The 17,005-nt window shown below is 49.3% G+C and overlaps 1 protein-coding gene across 1 annotated transcript in view; it reads left to right on the forward strand.

The window, feature by feature from the left end:
- AMOTL1 (angiomotin like 1) overlaps window positions 1-17,005 on the forward strand; it is an 86,827-nt gene that overhangs the window by 17,311 nt on the left and 52,511 nt on the right. The window contains exon 3 of the mRNA XM_026071932.1: window positions 15,749-15,898. Coding sequence (XP_025927717.1) covers window positions 15,749-15,898 — 150 coding nt within the window. The remainder of the gene's footprint in view (window positions 1-15,748; window positions 15,899-17,005) is intronic.

The raw sequence follows: 17,005 nt of genomic DNA on the forward strand, positions 1-17,005 counted from the left end.
GTGGATTTGCCCCCTGCTCCTTCGCACCCTGGGGGATGTGATGGTGGATTTGCCCCCTGCTCCTTCGCACCCTGAGGGACGTGAGAGTGGATTTACCCCTTGCTCCTTCGTACCCCATGGGAAGGCCCTTCATGTCTCCTGCGTGTCCATCCTCTTCCTCTGTCCCAGCATGTGCCACTCCCCCTTGCTTCCCTTTTTTATTTTGGGGATTTTTTTTGGAAAGCACATAGCTGCTGGAAGAGGCCAATACCAACCCAAATAAGCAAGTGTTGCTACTCAGGAGGTGTCAGGGCTGCATAGGGAAAACCTATGGATTCCCAGTTGGCATGATTTGTTTTTCATTTGCGCATATGCACTCTGCCTGAAACAGAGGCCATCAAAGAGGCTAGGGGCAATTCATCATCGCCCAGCCCCTCAACGCAGGGTCCTCGGGGAGCAAACCCACCTCCAGCATTCATCCTCCGTGCAGAGAGCAAGGCCCAGAGACAGCTCCCATGCTCCTTGCAAGAGGTCCCCTGCAGGAAGCTCCACCACAAAATTAAGGGCATCGCATTTATTCAGAAAATACCCGCAAACGTCTGTTTGTAGCCTGCCGGTTTGGCGATTCTGGCCTCCCGGCTGGGTCCATAGCGGATCCAAAGAAGGGTGAACRGTGCCTTCTCCCCAGTGGTTGGTTAGGTGGTGGTGGGCAGCTCTGCACCCGGCTCTGGGCAGCGGAGGCTTGGGAAGCAAGAGGGATCTGCAATGGCTGCATTTTTCAAGATTTTTTTACGGTAGTATCTGAGAGCAAGTCAGCACAAAACTGGCTAAAAGTATAGGTTGGCCCTGTAAAAATCCCAGGACTGGAAGAGTTTAAGGTTTTATTCCGTCCTGTTGATTCCAAGCAAAATTTACTCAGTTAAAAATGTTTATTTCCCAGCTGCCAGTCTGGCARATCCAACCTGATTTCTGCAAGCTTTTGAGTTTCAGGCTTCGCCAGTCGCTTCAGGCCAAAGGAGGCTCTCGTTTAACCCGCTTTCATCGCGTTGCCTTCCCATGGGCCCGCGGCTGTGCGCGCCGGGAGGCTGGTGGCGTGGAGCCGGCGGCACCAGGCGTGAAAGATTTATTCCTAGATATGATGGATGGGAAGAAAAGAGTTCTTTTACTTACGAACGCTACAAATTTGATTAGGGAAACAAAAGGCTGATGGTCCGCAGTGCCTTTTCTAACACAGATACGTTGTGGTGTACAGCTCACTTGAAAGACCAGGTCTGGTAAAACGTTACTCCAGCATTAAGGTGGGAGGACGTGCTTTTTGCAGCCACCTTGGGCTGGAGAAYATCAGGAAAATGGCTGAATACTTGTGTTTTCACACAACGACTATCAATTAATGTAATAGTCCCACTGGAAACTTTAGTGCTCAGGAATATTTGTGGATTTGGGAAAATCCCAGGAGGATTTTGGTTTCGTACAGCAATTTCTTTTTGGCAGCTTTGGGATGGATATAATCTGGTTCCCATTTGTGTCCTGAATTTTTAAATGGATCATCCTTCCTTCTGCACAGAGCAGAAATAGAAATGGATAGAAATAAATAGAAAAAGATAGTAATAATAATAACAACAACGATAACATCATCTTTCTTTACAAACAAATCCTTAGGGAAACGTTTCTTTGGAAATGTCAGGTATTTATGAGGTATATCACTTTTTTGCCTTTTAAGTGACTTTTTCAATGTGTAAGATTCTGCTTTGAATTTTCGGGGTGTAAATGTGGAGTAAATCCGTGGAAATCGGTGAAGTAATTCCAGATTTGTACCAGCGCATGGCAGAGCGGAGCATCCGACCCAGACCCGAATGCCTCACTGAAGCGTTAGCAGACGCTGCAGCGTTTACTGGCGTGTTCCCTTGGCATCTGCTTTTTGGGTGACTTGTCTGTGTCATGCCAGACTCCAGGCGTGTCGTAGCTGCACCGCCGCGTCTTTCCCGGCCCCGGGGTGGATACCGTATCTTGAAACTAGAGCACCTTCTTACCAGCTGGGGCAGCCGATGGCGTCTGGTCTGGGTGATCCTGCGCCTTTGGTAGGACGCGGCTTTGCAGGAAAAGGTAGTGTGGGATTGTGTGCAGCTGAGCGCTGCTTTGGATCATCTGTTCTGCCTGTGTCGTCCATCGCAAATACAAACGTGCTTCAGATAACGGTAATTCCAGGTACCAAGGCTCGGGTTAGAAAATGATGAGCGGATGCTTTTGGTGAAATTCACTCTGCATTTAAGCCGACCTCAGAGAAGTCACTAGGAAACCGTTATTCACCTGCCCTCCACGCTCCGTTTTCTGCGCTGTTAATGCGTGCCGAAATAAAATCTGGGACCGAAAGCTTTGGCTTCGTGCGCGGAGGAGAAGGGCAGCCCTGGCGGCCCCGCGTGCGGTGCCGCGGGCCGGCGTTGCAAACGCCGCGCGGCGTCGGGAGGCGGCTTGGGGAGGCGGCTCGGCCCCGGGACCTCGGGAGGTGGCTGGGGTCCCCGCGGCGCAGGGCGTCCGCCGCCGGGACGGGTGCCGCCTGTCGGGACGGGTCCCACCGCCGCCAGCGGTGGCTGTAGCCTTGGGGGTGTTTTCCAGTCTCGTGGGAGCCGACGGGTACGCGACGTCGGCAGTTATGGTGATTTTCCCATGTTGACCCTGGCCTCAGCCGTTTGGGGACAGGAGGTGAAACCAATCATCCTGTTAGCACTTCTGCCTGTGACGCCTTTATTAAATGGCTGCGTTTTCAAAGGGGCTGCATAGAGATYGCCTGTAATGATTTAATAATGGGAAGTTCAGAATTTTAATGTGTTTTCTGAGGGGCGGAAGGTTTAACTTCTTTTTTCTTTAGATGTGACATTTCAGCTAATAATAATGCACAGGCGCTGCTTGGTGTAGGGTCATCACAAGGAGTTCTTAACGTTGATAAAAGAAAGCACTGTCAGTGCTTAGTGTATGGTTTGCTGATGCTTTAAAAAAGGGCGAGAAAAATCCAGAAATGTGAAGGACGATATATAAGATAGAGTTCAATGCTTGCATTTTCAGTTAAGAAATACTGTACAGTCTTTGTACTATTTTTGTTCTGCCCTTATCCCAGACTCCTTTGTACGCTTGCAAGTTTGTGGGAATGACTCAGGGAGAAAGCTATTTAACCTAAAGGACACCACTGGCAAAAAAACACATGGATAAAGAGCAGTGGCAGTGACTGTGAGCGGGAAACTAGAAGCGCATTTGTGTGTATCAGAGGAATAAGATTCTGAAGCAGCCTCCCAACAGGAGGAATTGAGGCAAAAAAAATCCTATTTTTAAAATGGAGTGTATTCAGTTCAAGAAGGGAGTTTTATAATATGGTTGCTTGAAATAACAAGGAACTAGACTTAATGATCCACAGAGTCCTTGCAGTCTTAGGTCCTATTTCACTCCTCTGTTTAATTAATAGAAGGACTTAAATATCCAAGTGACAGTGATCATGCCGGCACTTTTCTGTAATGTGATAATTTTTAAAGGCAGTAAGTACAGCAAAGTTAATCATAGCTTAAATTTGAAGTTTGCAAATGTCTTGTCCGTACGTAGTAGCTGGTTGATAGATGATTCTTTTTTTCACTTTAAAAAATATTCTTCTTCCCTGAGAATTTGTGTCGAGAATTTGTGTCATGAATTTGTGTCATTTCTTTTTTGGAAGAAAAGAGGTTTTTTATGTCTTGCTAATCAGAGTTTACAGTGTAATGAAAATGTCTCCAGACTCTTAGCTGTACTGACAAACTGGTGCAGCTGCATTAGAAGTGTTGCTCTGATCTGCAAGCTTGATGTCAGCCTTTATATTTTACTCTTTTAGAGAGAGTTTCTTCCCTTTCTACTTTCGACTCTGCATAATAGCTTAACTTTTTATCTCAAAACAGCAACACTAACATAAGTCATAGTTGGGCCACTGGCACTTTGATCAAAGTAGAAGTTTAAGTTACTGATTCAGGAGCATCGTCCCTGGCAGGCAGCCCTCGCGCTCGCCCCGCGGGCGCTGTGCCGTGCGTTATCGCCCGCACGGGGTGCTCAGCGCCGGGCACCGAGCCTGCTGTGCTGCGCAGGCCCCCTGAGGCCGGGAGGGCGGGCGAAATCGGGAGGTTATCGCAGCCCTGTGAAAACGGTGGCTGTGCAAGATGGAAGAGGCGGGAGCCGGTCGTGGCACCGCGCCGTGGTGCACACCTGCTTCGGTCGGCAGCGCGGGCAGGGTGCAGGAGCCCGGCGGGGATCTCCCGGGCAGGCAGGCTTGGCCTCGCTCTTCCCTGCATCCATGTGATCTCCTGCCAGATTCGGGAGCCGCTTTCAAAGTGCGCTCGTGTTGCTTTGTTCGGAGCTTTGTGCTCAGTTGCTTTGTTTTTTTGCTGAGGGGAAATGTAGATGAAAATAAGTGGATTAGGCTAAACTTACACAGAAGGTGCTCATCCTTATAAGCATTTAAATTTGGATGTGCTAACATGATACCTTGGAAGAGACAGGGTTTGGCATCCTTCGCTGCCTTTTCTCGTTGTCCGGACAGGCTCCCTCATTCAGTGCTTTCTCCTGCGAGGCGCTTTTGGAGGGTGCGATGAYGGGACTCTGGCTGAAAAGCGAGACTCCAGGGAGCTTTTCCCGGCCAAGGGAGTAGGGAAGCTGGACATCTCCCCGAAATGCTCCAGGAGGACATTTTGGGCTGGTGCATCTGCCTGGCACAGGGGGTGAGGCAGATTTCAGGTTTCAGATGTGGTAGCTCCTGGGCTTTAATGTGGAAGATGAGAGGTTATGTTCGCTCACATCTGTTGTTTGTTACGGTGCTTGGCTTTCTGTCCTGCAAGATGTTGTTCTCTTACCGTGAAAATAATTTGAGCGGTGATTGTTTGGTGCTTTCTAGGCTCAGAAGCTCTGGCAGCAGATTTGTGGCTCCCAAGCAGAGTTATGGTGCGCAGGAGTGAATTAGCTGCCCCAGAAGTGACCTAGCAAACCTGCACGGTTATTGGGGAGTTGCCTACAGCCAGGCAGTGGGAACCTGGTCACCAAAGCATGCCTGAACACCCGTTCTTCTTGGAGCCGGGATTGCAAACGAATCATAACCCAGCCTGGAGGATAGGTGCCTACGGGAACCYTTATGAAGAACGGAGTGAGGGTCACTCTTCCTAAAGCATCCTTTGGAGCAGTGTTGGAAGTGGGGTCTCCTTTTCGTATGCAAGACCAAGTGGTCAGAGAACTTAATCARGAAAAAGGACACTTGAGTTAATTTTTTTCCTGATCCTAAGAAAACTCAAATCTTTCTCATACCCCTTGGGAGRGTGGCCGTGTGGCTGGGGCAGAGCAGTCCTCCCGCTCACAACTGGGCTGCTGCTCTGGAAAGACAGGCAGATTCATGGGCCATAAAGCAAGCGGACAGGAGGCTGACTTTGGAGGCAGGGAGCTGGGGCACTTTAGAAGCAGGGATTCATGGGTCTGCCCTCAGGAATTCGTGTCCTGGCCCTAGGACAGCCCCTCCTGCRCTCGGAGCACTTTGATCATCGTCGCAGTTTCCCTTAAACAATTATTTTCCTTTCTTGTTGACTTGAGATTTTTGTGCAGCAACAGGAGATAGAAGATATTTTAAATGTGGAACAAGGTATTTATATTCCTCTCTGGCTTGGCTACGAGACAGAAAGACAGATGTGGACTTTGAAACGATGTCATTTTTGTTCTGTCTCTTTTGGACCTTCTGTGCAAACTGCAGAAGAGTTTATAGGAAAGCGTAAAGCCGACTTACTTATTTTTTAATTTCAAATGATTGCTTTGGATGATATTTGAAACACCTCAGTCTGGTTAGGACCGTTTGGTCAGTGCAGTACAAGTGGGGAAAGCGTTTCTCCTAATACAAATACTTGCTTTTATTCGGGGCTGTGGCTTGGGATGAACATACTGCGCTGGGGACGCTGAATGGAGAGAAGGACCGTGCGTGCGGGCTGCGCCTCGAACGAGTCCCGCAGCAGCATTGGCAAGGTGGAAACACAGTGGTGAGAGATGTGCAATACAGCAGCTCATCACCTCGTTTTGCCTTGGTGTGTTACCTCTAAATAGTAGCACACTGCAGAAACTATCTTTGCAGAACTAGCATTTTTTTAATGTCTTCCTGAAGGCAAGAGATTTCTCATGGACGTGCCTGCATGCGCGTGTATGCATGCCGCCTGGACACGCAGAGTTTTGTAGCATTTACGGGTAAACATGACAGTGCTTGGAATAATTGTGATTCAGGCCTGGGGGTCTGGTTTAGCCCCGTGTTGCTGTTCCTTGGTGTAGGTCCTTATCAGCAGGGTTGACGGCGCTCTTTGCACTGGCACCGTTCCCACAGCGTTGGCAGCTGGTGGGCTGGGACACGGCACACATGGCTGCACCGGCAGAGCGCATTGCCCTGGCTCCCTGACGTGGTATTGAGCTGGTGATTTACTCCTGCAAGCTACACAGCCCAGGGAGAGTTGTTTCTGCCTATATCCCTTAAGTTGCAAACGTCACAGTCTCTTTCTTTCTTTCTTTCTTTCTTTMTTTATTTATTTCTAAGAGTAACTTTGGATATAAGAAACCATCTATTCCAGGTAGCCTGCCTAGCTGCTGCACTGGCTTTGGGGAAGAAATCTGCTTCTTGGGGGTGCTATTGTTGCTCTGAAAATATGACTTTCCTATAGTGCTGCAGCAGTGAGGTTCCTATGAGGCTTTGTTTCAGATCGCTTTCAAAATCACATCAGAAACAGGAAATATTTAAGAATTGCTCTGCTGTCTCTGGGTCCTTGCTGGCTTGTTTGCATTAATCTTAGTAAATGATTYGTTAAAATAGTTATGAATCTTCAAATGAATTACACCGCTGTGTAATAATCCCTTGGGATAATATGTCTTCTTCTGTAAGGTATAGCACATGTTTATCATAGAAGAAAACAAATAAATTGCTATCAAGCAAGCAGACAGGTATGAGAGAGGTGGTAATGGTGCAGCCATGAGGGCCTGTGACACCTGCTAAATTCAGCAAGGACTGAATCAGGCCAGGAATGTGAAAATGTCCTACAGAGCTCAGGGTAGCAGATGGCGGATATGTGGCAACTTAACATGTAGTGTCTATTGGCTAGATTGAATCCTAGTTCAGGAATTTGGTCGATCTCAAAATGCATTGGCATATTTGTTGAGCAATTTGTTTAGCGCACAGCAGGATTTATTGCCTTCGGAGGTACGCACAGCCCATACCTCTGCCTTAAATCACTGGGTTGTGAGGGTGCCCCTCCATGGTCGGGAGGGGAGGATGTGCCGGGGCCGCAGGGGCCAGGGGCATCCGCTGGGGCTTAGCTGGGTGACTGGCAGAGGCGGAGATAACGTGCTGTCGCAGAGGAGGCTGAGGGGTGTATAACAGCCTGCACCCCTCGAAGGGCACCTGCGAAGACGATGGGGCCAAGCTCTTCTTGGCAGGCGATAAAACATGGGGCCACAGCCCCAGTTTGCAGCTGGGAAGGTTCAGACTGGGTGTGGGTAGACACTGATGCCCCAGAAGGGTGCTGGGGCCGTGGGGCACCCCTCCGCCTCCAGAGCTATCCAGAGAAGAGGTTGCAGCTGGCCGCTGCAGCTGTGTGCGTGGTTTTGGGAAAGGCCCCTGGCCTCTGCCTGCTTCTACACTGTCCCTGTCTTCCTGTGTTCCATGCTATCCCTATCCCACGCTATCCTGGAGCTGCCCCAGGTAAACAATAGTTGGCACTGGCAAAATCCTGCCAGGGACGGTGACCATTTAACAGCATAGGCAAGCGTGTCCTGTCAGCAGAGAACGTGCCCAGGCTCTCTTTAATTTACTAGTACTGATGCAGCCTGAGAGTAGTAGATCCCGTCTCTGTGTGATTCTTTAAGTGAAGTGTGTAGCACGGGATGGTCAGGCGGCACGTGCCAGCACACGGAGCTGCCTGCGCACGTCGGCCCAAGCGAAGCCCGTGCAAACGGGCTGGCTCGGCTGCGTTACTGGGTACAGGATGGGCTTGTTCCCTGCAGCCTGGTGCTTGGAAATGCTGATAACATGTTGTGCACATCTAGGATTACTGTGGATTCAGACGTTGGATCTCCCTCCTTCTGGGGTCTTCATATATTCAAATGGCAAGACTTGGTGTATAATAATAGGAGTTGAGGCATTTATATTCCTGATGCAGCTTGTGGAGGGCAGCAAAACAGAGCCACGGARGTTGACCACTGCTGGCCTGTACGCTGATTTTTGTAGCCAAAACAATGGCAGTGGGAGTGCTGCTCAGCTGAGGTGGGACCAGGCAGTGTCCAGACCTGCCTCTTCAACCAGGCTGCAGGATTTGGCCGTGTGCGTCTACGGTGGGAAAAGTACATTCCAGTTACTGAGGAATTTTTTTGCGATGAGTCCTTCACGTGCACATTCCTTGGAATCAAAAATAAACTGTGCTCAGGCTCACAAGTGCGCTTAGAAAACCTATCAGCAGTTCAGGCATGTGACAGATCCCGCAGCAAATGCAGAGCTGCCAGCAGAGCACCAGGTCTGCCAGGTTGCCAGATGCTGGTGCCTTTAGAGAAAGATGCTCCATCCCAGAGCTCACCACAGGGAGTTATGCCTGGCACCCACAGAACTATAAAAAAGAGGAGTGAGAATAGCACAGGGAAAAGGCAGCAAGAGCCAGTTCCCTCCCAGAGCGGCCCAGTGAACAGACTAAAATTGCATGCAGTACTGATTGCGCTACCATAACTATTTAGATAAGTCAGATATAGCTTTGACTCTTTAGCTAGGGTTTTTTCTTAACATTTCATGTTCATAGTTAGCAAATGTTTGCATTTCTTGTAAGGGAACTGGAACAGTTACATGGACAGATTTTGACTGGTTGAGCCAATGGGTTTCCATAAAACTATGCCATTTAATTAACACCATACAGTTCTCCTGATTTTATCTTTAAATGAATTTAAAGTGTTATTTTATAATATTTTCAGTGCATGTGATGCAAATGCAATTGGCCAGATTGAGGTCATGTGGGAGAAAGAGAGACTCAAACCATTTTCTGTGCAGAGCAACATCCTGCTGCAGCATGAGCTTTGCTAGGAGGAGGATTCAGTCTAAACTGCATCTTCCCCACAGTGCCTGTGTGCAGTGCCTTAACTTAGCAGAGTCCTCATCCCAGACTCCCTCTGTAGTCCATGGAGAGAGATGGATGCCCAAGGAGGTGGCTCAGACCATAGAGTCCATCTCTGAAGATGATGATCTCTCTTATTTGACTCTAGAGGGAACCTGAGACAACTACGAGTCTAACCCAAGCATTTTGGCAAGTATGTGATGTTGTTCCAGGCCTCAATCTCTAAACACTATAAACTCAGGAACTTTTGCAGTTGGTAGGCTCTTCTTCAGCAGGACAGCAAAGTGGTGGCATGTTGCTGGCCTTAGTTTTTTTCAGGTGACCTTAGTTGTAAGAAATAATTAAGAAATTCTGTTGGTAAAGTATCTTCTCTCCTGATCCTGTGCAAAGGTGTCACAGCAGGTTAGCCCTTTCTTCAGAGCCCCAGGGCTCTCTGACCACGGGGCACAGGCATTCCGTGTGCTTGAAGGTGCCTTTCTCAAAGGAAACATTGTGGAAGATGTGCCGCTTCTTCCCCAGGCTCCGCTGGGCAAGGCAGAAGGGCTTTCCCAGGAGGAAGGAGGCAGAAGGTGCCTTTCTCCTTCTTGTGGGAGACATGGTGACCTCCTGGCCAGGCTGCAGCTGTCCTGCGCTGTGACAGCTGCTTCCTGCCCCGGGATCAGGAGGAGGATCTGGTCCTCGGCCGAGCCTTGCAGAGCATCGGTGGCAGGGGAAAACGTCCGTCATCAGCTCTCCTTAGCACCGTCCCTTCCCATCTCCGCTTCCTCTGCGGACGGAGGATAAAATGAAGCAAGAGCAGCACTGCTGTTTCTCCAGCTACAGAAATGCCACCCATGAAGGGCCCTGTTCATTCGACTGTCGCGGCCGTGCTAGGTTACAGCCCCGTGTTGGCTGGCGGGAGAAAACAAAGGGGCTCAGAGTGGTGGGAAGGAAGGGGTGGGACGGCCACAGCCCTCCCTTCTGGTCCCGGCTGGAGGATGTGGCTCCGCTGAGTCAGCTACTCGGAGCAGTGCCTGTTTTCAGAGTAGCATCGGCTGTGGTGAAGGCTGGGAGGGAATTCCCAGCTGGCGGCAGGAAGTCCCCGCGTTAGCTGCAGAAATAGGTGTGACTTTTGGGCCACGTGCCATCTCTCTGACGCAGCCCTGCCAGGGTCACGGTTGTAGGAGGGCGTTTTCACTTATGGAAATTAGGAAAGGACTGATTTTGGCAGCCCAGTAGCAGTATATGTCAGTGAAATGGCCCTCAGATGGGTATCTGGGGTATTTTATCCTCCCAAAGGTAACATGAGGGGTGGTGTAATCTTTTGCCAGCTCAGGAAACAAGTATCTGGCTTGTGTTTGGTCTGTGCTGTTACACACGGACAAGTAGTGTTCCCACCACGTGAATGCAGAGTGAGTCCCTAGAGCTCTTTGCAGGCTTTCCTCCTGCCAGCTCTGCTCTCCTTCCCAGTGCTCTGCGCCTTTTGACATCTTCCCTTCTAACACCTCCAGTGCCAGCACATCATTGATGCCAGTACTAATTTCAAGGCCATGTTTTTTTTTCCCCACTTGACCTGTTTGGTCTTCAAACTGGCCTTAAAACCGGTCTCCTGCTGTGGGTGGTGCTGGGGATGCTTTTGGTGACTGTTTTCTGGGGGGGTGGCATCCCACTGGCGTTGGGCCTTGCTCCTGTGTCGGGTTGGATATGGCTTGTGGCTGTTTCTAAGGCATCCTGGCCATGGCTTGGTCTCTTGAGGTTCTGCTCCTCTCCATGGCCTTCAGTTTTGTCCCTGGTGCTGCCCTCAGGCTGTGGTTACCACACAGGACTTGTGTCCCAACAGTGTCTGCCATATGGTCTTTTGCTACTGCTCTACAAGGATATTTGGTAGATAGAGACCTGCTCATGTATTTAGCTTACCGAGGTCCTGTTATAAAGAGAAGACCTCTGTGACTTACTTTTCTCCAAGCTGCTCCTGTGCTTTGTCGGATGTTTCTCTGCTGGATGGTGTGTAGCTTCATGGGAAGTGAAAGCTCTGTTTTCTGAACATCTGGGCTATGGTCTGGTCCCTGGAGGGTACATTGTAATGGTTCACATCCCGGCCTGCGTGCTCTGTCGCTAACTGTCCTCTCCTCTGCTGCTGCCTTGTTGTYGCATTGGCAAGAGTGTCATGTGCTCTGTTTGGTAGTTAGTGTCTGAATTCTCCTAGAGCTTATTGACTGGTCCTAGGTGTGTTGCACCCAGCAAACAGGTCTGCGTTTCTTGCCTGAGACTCCTCCAGAAAGAGGGTCACCTAGATATGGAGAAATAATCTCCTGTGAACAGGTGGTTCTTGCCACTGAAAGTGAACGGGTCTGTCCCAGCAGCTCCTGTGCTCCGGCTGTGATTTCTGGAGGTTGTGGAGATGGCTGCTGCTGATCCTCTGTGCCCCGCTGCAGAGCTTGCACTGTCACRTTTACGCTGGGCGCTCAGTCCTGGGGGTTATCGCAGGCATTCCTCCCCTCTCGAGTTTAAACGCTTAGGTCTGCTGCTCCCCTTTAGACATGATCCAGCCTTACACCATAGCTCCTCTTTCATGCCGCAATGCGGGACTACCTGTGACAGCCTACTGACATTGCCAAACCTGTTGGCGAAGCAAGGCAGTTCGGCCGTGCTTGCTATTTGGCTGTTAAAATCCTGTGTCATTTATACCATCCTATCTCAAGCTCGGCAATTTTTTATGCCACCCAGCTTGCCTGTGGATACAGATCTGGGGGTAGGCCTTGTAAAGGCAAGGTGAGGGGACTTGGGAACGGGCATGTGAGGGAGTCGGATCCCCATTTGTGAGGTATGGGATTGGTGAATGTGACAGACAGGAGAAAAACAGTGGCAGCAGAGAATCCTCCTTGCTGGGGACAGCAGGGACAAGTGGGAGCCGGTGTTGGGCCCTACTTGCTGGGAGGAGCGTGCCCACGGGGCAGTCGGGGAGGAGAGACCAGTGTTGTGTCAAGCCAGCTCATCAGCTGGTACAGTGCAGGGCGCGCGGGGCTTTCTGCCGATGGCTCCCGGTGGCAATGCCAATGCTCCCAGCTGCCAGCAGTCGCGGCAGTGCTCCTGCAGCRCCCGAGCCACTGATGCTGGAGAGCCCTTGGTGTGACACGTGTTTGTACAGCGCCGAGCGCAGTGCGGACCTGGTCAGAGGAGGCCCATAATAACCTGCTATAATATTAGCAAGAGGAGTCCGCTCCCCCTCCCATGTTATTCCTCTGGTGGTTGCTCTCACTCTGTTCACCCACCCACATTTTCGTCTCACACTTGCCATTCCAGACAGTAACCACTTCCTTTTCATCCTGCATTGCAATTTTCAAACACTGTAGTGAGGCAGACGCCTCTCGCCCTGTTCATCGGATGATTGCAAAACAAATGACCGATTGATGAAACAAGAAGGAAAGAATGAAAAGGCCTCTTTCAATGCAGTGGAAAGCAAAAGACAGAGTGTGAGCCAGGGCTGGAAAATAAACACTTGCCACATCCGTCGCTCTGCTTTCCTGGTTTTATTTTCCTTCCCAGCAATGCTGCTGTGTTCAGTTTGTTTTTTCAGCGTGGAAGATAACCTGCCGCTGCAGTGGCCCAAGACACACATAATCGCACCGAAGGGAGCCAATTCCCCGTGTTAATTCCTCTCTAAATCGGCCTCTCCATGCCCTGCCTGCCCTGCGCCTTTGCACTCACCCTCTCCAGCCACTTTCTTCTCCTGCCCTCCCGCTGGGGATCACGGCTCTGCTTCGCAGTGGTACCACAGCCGTGCTGGGAAAGGTGCAGTGCGCTGGGAAACCCARGGCGAGCGAGGAGCTGGGAGGCGTCTCAGCCGTCTTTTCCTCCCCGAGATGCCACTGCAGGCGAGGGAGCGCCCCGACAGGAGCCAGGCACCCCAAGGGCTGGCGCTGCATTTCGGCAGCGTGCCCCAGGCTGGCTGCAGGGGTGGCACTGCCCTGTGTGATGAGACCCACATGGAGACCTCTCCAGCCCGGGCCAGCAAATCCTGCTGGATGAGCCCACTGCTGCGGGAGAGAGCGTGGGCTTCGCCTTGCTCGTCTGTGGGCAGCCCCTTCTCCTCCAGGGGAGGGAACTCGGTTTTATGATGCTCCTGCAACAGCGAATGGAAAAAGGAAAAAGCCCTGTCCTTGCTCTGAAATGGCTCACGAAGCCTCAGTAAGCTTTCAAGTTTCGTAGTATTGTGCACTGTCTGGATTACGGCCATGCCCGAGCACTGATCTTTCAGCAACTGTTATCTGTTTTACACAGAAGCTAGTTTCCTGCGCCAATTAAACCTGACATTTTATTAAAACCTTCAGTGAATGAACATAAAACATCATTACAGTGCAACAACGACACAAGCAAAGTGGAATGATTTCTGCCTCCGTTGGAGCCACTTGGTTTTTACKCTGGTGTAATAGAGATCTGAAACCGAACAATTTGACAGATGATTGCATTTACCAGTCCTTGCAATTTTAGTACAAGATTTTACATTATTGCTGTGCTATAGCCCCAGCCCCCAAAGAGGAGCTGTTAGATGAGAAATTCTACTGTTATTACAGAAAAACACATCTTTATTCTCCATTTTTGCATCTAGGAGAATTTGAAAACATGACCTGAGGGTACCTTCTGACTCAAAACTCAGAAAGCAAATAAAAGAAAGCAAAAATTTATTAACAGTTTCTTTCTTTTAAATTCCAGTTGGTGAGTGGTGTGGCCTAACTGGTAATTGCTGGCTGTTTATGTTGCCTGTACTGCTTGAAACAGTTTATCTTCCTTGTGCATGTGGATTTTCTTTGTTCCACTGCAGTATTTAGCTTTTATTTATAAAACGAACCTGGAATCAGAACTATTTTGTTTCATACAGAATTTGTGATTCCAAAGCAGGACTCTGTGGGTGAAGGAGCAGGGAATGGTACCTTTAATATTATTTTGTAGCAGAATACAGTAATAATGTTGGAAATTAAGATTTTTGAGTTTTTTCTTGGGTCTGCATCAGCATCAGCACAAATTCCAGGACAGTCTACCAAGCTAATTTTGACAAACGTATTTGGCTTGTATCTGCTCAATTGAGCAATCTTTCCCTCTTGCTCTCTAAATATAGATAACTGCTATACAGATTCATGCATAATATGAATAATAAAGTGATGAATTCATTAACATTTCACAGAAATGCCTATTTCCTCTCCTCTGGGCACAGAAGAAAATTGTATCATCATCTTCATGCCTGCAAAGAGGAAGGACTAGACCCTATCCCTCGTTACAGCCCCRCTGCCCTACTCAGCACAGGGTCATTGACTTTAGTGATGATTCATAAGGAAAAGGGAGAGCAAAGCAACATCCCAGTGTGATATATGGTAGTGACTGTGCAGTTAGCCTGAACGCCAACCGCAGTCAGGATTAATCATTCCGGTTCATCGGTGGCTGATAGTGTATCCTGCAGAGCATGGGGTTGCCAACACCGCTGTGTTGGAAAGTGTGCTTTTTCATTACCCAGGCCCCATGTTGGTGGGCCTCCTGCCCCACCGTGATGTACATGTCCTCCTCCAAGGCCACCACCTCCAGGACCCTCTGCCTTCTGCCCAAGTAGGTCAGCGTTGGAGGTTGATAGCCATCTATTGGTCTAAAATAGGGAACCAGGAGCATAAATGAGCAATTCTGCTGTGTCCTGGGTGCACCAGGGTGAACTCAGGGCAAGGAGATGCTCGTGTCCACAGTTCTTGTCCTCAGAGAGCCTTCGGTTTTGAAGGCTGAGGAAGTGCTCAGAAAAAGGAGTAGGAAGCAGGGAAGGCGAAGGTGAGTGGAGGTGAACATGGGGTGAATGCTGTTCACGTCTTAATATTGCTGTGACGCATTTTGAAGACACTTGTTAAAATAGACACCTCCAGAGACAAACAGCCCTGACAGTAGGCTCCAGGAGAGCCTGTTTCTACTCACTGGTTATGAAGGGAGCCTGGGGTGACTAGTTCAAGTCTTAGATGTCTGTTAGATGCCTAAGTTAGGGCATGTGAATCCTATGCTGGGAGTCAGTCAGCCTGAGATATTTCTGTGGTTCTCCAACTACATCCTCTCTTTACCATATTAAGAACATCTGGACAAAGTGATTTATAAGCTTTCTCTCTTGATAGTGTTGGCTGTATTTTATGTCCCAGTAATTTTCTGTGTTACTGAACTATTGTTCATGAGTGAGTGGATTTTGAGGTGAAGCCTTTCACAGACTTCGGCTGCTATTGAATGTGCCACTGGGTTCTCAGCTCTCCTTCTTTCCTTCTTTTTGCCGGCAGCGTCTTTCAGTTTTACTCCTGCTCTGTTGCATTCTTATTCTGGGGACATACCATGATTTGTGAACTTGTCACTACCAACTTTTGTAAGCTAGGCTGGGTCAGGCTTGCGTAGTGCCTGGATTTGGGGACCTTGGCAGCTAGGCTGAATCAATGCATGAAATAGCACTGATGACTTGATGGCTGCTGCTCATTCATCAAAGTTAATGTATTATTAGGGTGTCAAGGATAGCAAAGGTGTTTGGCTGGGTGGCCCCAGCAGAGCTTCTCAGCTCACCTACCTACACTCAAGAAAATTATTTTGGACTTCTGTCACAGGTCATGGTTTCATATTTTTTCATTCAGTTGGTTTATTTATTGACATCCCATTTTTCTTTCTTACAGGCTCCCCATCTGTTTGTTACAAGCCTGCCAGCCCAGCCCAGATACTGGAAGACACTGGCTTTCTTTACCCGGATCACCAGTTGTTTGCTGGCAGACGTGAAGTTTCTCCATTAACAGCTGAAGCAATCAGTGGTGCTAAAGAGAAAGCTGGTAAGTGGGCAGCCATACTTGCATACCAACCCATCACATTTACTTCTGTGTTTTTCCCTGAACGTAAATTGAACAGTTTAGACCATTTACAAATAACACTTAAAGCATGGTAGGCCAGCTCCTCACCCCTGGTAGAGTCAAAGGAGTTTTTGACTTCAGTGTTATGACCCATCATAATTTTTCACCTGCGCTTGTGGAGGATGTACCATTTCCGCTTGTCCTTCAGGACCTGGTTGCTCTGCACTGAACAGCTGGACCAAGGTCTCTAACTCTTTGCCAAAGGAGCAGGACCACAGGTGCCCGGTGGAAGGCACGCTGAGGTTGGTCCTCCAAAACCAGCCACTATATCGTATCTCCCAAATGTAAGGATGCCAACAGTGCAAATCCTAGCGGTGTTTGATAAAGAACCGTCTTGACTGTGTGGCGTTGTCATTTGCCACTTTCCCCAGGCTCACCTCAGTCATGTTCTTGTAATCTAGACTGTGAACTTTCTGGTACGTGAGAGAAATTTTGTACTGCAAGTCTGCAAAAATGTCCAGTCTGATGAGACTTCTATGCAGTACTGTAATGTGAATAAAGCTGTAATAGTTAGCTGTAACTGCAATGGCATATAAATTAGATGCATACTTGGCTATTGGGCAGACAGGTAAGTGTGTGTGTGTGTTTCTGTGCATCTTGTTGGCTCAAAAAAACATAGTCATCAGTGATTTTCAGATGTCAGTGGGAGAGCTGCCATTTGCAGTGGGGACAGGAATGTATTTTCGTGCTGTACAACTCCTCTGCTTGCAGGCCAGCCCTATGGAAAGAAGGGGAGCACAGCCTTTGCCTGCCAGCATAGTATTAAGTTGATGCCTACACCCTAATTAAAACCTCTGGCTGTGATTAGATTTTGACTTGCCACCTCAGCCTGGCCCAGACAGTACTGCCCTGTGTCCCCAGTGATGGAGAGCCTAGGTCTTGGCATCCCCCTTGCAGGGGTCTGCCAGCAGTGTGCCCTGGCAGTGCTCATCATGGCTTTCAGGTGTCACGAGTCCTGCCTGAGGGTGAGCTGCAGGCTGGCCCTGTCCCAACTCGTGCACACCATCCTGACTCCCCCACACCACCCCG

The sequence above is a fragment of the Apteryx rowi genome, unplaced genomic scaffold, assembly GCF_003343035.1.
Source record: "Apteryx rowi isolate R43461 unplaced genomic scaffold, aptRow1 scaffold_332, whole genome shotgun sequence".
Classification (NCBI taxonomy): domain Eukaryota; kingdom Metazoa; phylum Chordata; class Aves; order Apterygiformes; family Apterygidae; genus Apteryx; species Apteryx rowi.